Here is a 1,573-nt window from a genome sequence, read left to right on the forward strand (position 1 = left end):
CTTTGACGGTAAGTTTATTCAAACAGGGCGGCGGTAGGGGGGAGTGAGAGGAAAGAAGGAGGTGGGATAAGAGGTGAGGGGAGTGCGGAGGGGGGGATCTGAACACCAATATAACACACGCATCATTATTGTAATCCTGTGTTTAGAGCGGGTGGCGGAGGCGGCGGCGGGGAAAAAGAAGAGAGAGAGAGTGAGTAGGGGGTGGCGGTGGTGGTGAAGCAGGAGGGGGAGGGGATAAAGCACGAGTTTATTGATTACCGAACACCACATACATACACAATCATCACCGTATGTGAGTAGGATGGTAACTGCTTTCGGTTTCTTTTTGAAGGGGAGAGCTTATTAAAGAATTTTGCATACTTACAGTCGTCTATTGACACACATACACAAATACATCATCATCACCACCATCAGTGGGACGGCGTATTTTTGTTCGTTTATTTCGTTGCCTATACGCGCGCACACATATATATCTATATATATATGTGTGTGTGTGTGTATATTCACACACATCATGACCATCATGTGTAACAGGACTTGTAAACACATACACATATAGATAGACAGATAAAGATGGATGTAGATAGATAGACAGATAGATAGATAGATAGACAGATGATAGATGCACAAACAGACAGACCAGACAGGTAGATAGAGAAATGCATACACAAATACATATAGAAGAGGAAAACAAACAATTTTACTAGCTAAAAATTGTCTACAAACACATGCACAAACACAGATGTGCTCCAGCATGGCCACAGGCAGTGGGCTGAAACGCGCAAGAGGATAAAATAATATACATATACACCTGTTTAGTGCTGACTGTCGGAAAAGAGGAAAAGAACACTCGACAGAAATTGGTAATGTGTCTGGCGCTACTCCGAGTTTCGCCTCTGGTGACATAGAAATAGGGTCGTTCAGGAAAGTTATAGGGGTCATAACAAGTCTGAACACATTGTGCCTAACCACCAACCCTCAGGGGCAAAACCCGGAGTAACAAAAGGCGGGACACGACCAAAATGTAACACACAGACATATACACACAAATAGACACAAACATATATAGATAGATAGATAGATACATACATACATACATATATATACACACACAATCATAATTCATCAACGTAAATTCGACGTATTCGCCCCGGTGTGGCAGAAGGGTTGGGTTCGTGGTAGGGCGGTGGCAGTGGCGGTGATGGGGGACGAAGAGACGGAGGGGGAGGGGTTAAAAGAGTTAGGGTTTCACAGGTTCATGAAGGAAGTCACAAGGTTCAAGTTTAGTTATATGTTAAATAACAGTGGTAGCGGTAGTGGGAGTAGTAGTGTGGTGGTAGTAATACGAGTGAAAAAAAAGGGGGGGGGGTGCAGCGGTGGTGGGTGGCTGAAAGTGCATGCGTACACATATATAGATACACACACACACACATATATCTATTTATATGCATATTTATATACACACACATATATATATATACATTCATATAGAGATATATACATACATATATACATATATATATATACACATTCATATAGAGATATATACATACATATATATATATATATATAT

General features: G+C 41.4%; 1 protein-coding gene across 2 annotated transcripts in view; it reads right to left on the bottom strand.

The window, feature by feature from the left end:
* LOC106870586 (acyl-protein thioesterase 1) overlaps positions 1 to 1,573 on the bottom strand; it is a 304,640-nt gene that overhangs the window by 28,529 nt on the left and 274,538 nt on the right. The window contains exon 1 of one of the 2 annotated variants that reach the window (XM_052977461.1): positions 1,094 to 1,114. The exons of the other annotated variant lie outside the window; for it this stretch is intronic. Within the exon in view, the coding sequence (XP_052833421.1) occupies positions 1,094 to 1,099 (6 nt within the window). The 5' untranslated portion in view covers positions 1,100 to 1,114. Of the gene's footprint in view, positions 1 to 1,093; positions 1,115 to 1,573 lie in introns of those variants that run through there. 2 annotated transcript variants of the gene reach the window in all.

Source organism: Octopus bimaculoides, chromosome 28, assembly GCF_001194135.2.
Source record: "Octopus bimaculoides isolate UCB-OBI-ISO-001 chromosome 28, ASM119413v2, whole genome shotgun sequence".
Taxonomy (NCBI): domain Eukaryota; kingdom Metazoa; phylum Mollusca; class Cephalopoda; order Octopoda; family Octopodidae; genus Octopus; species Octopus bimaculoides.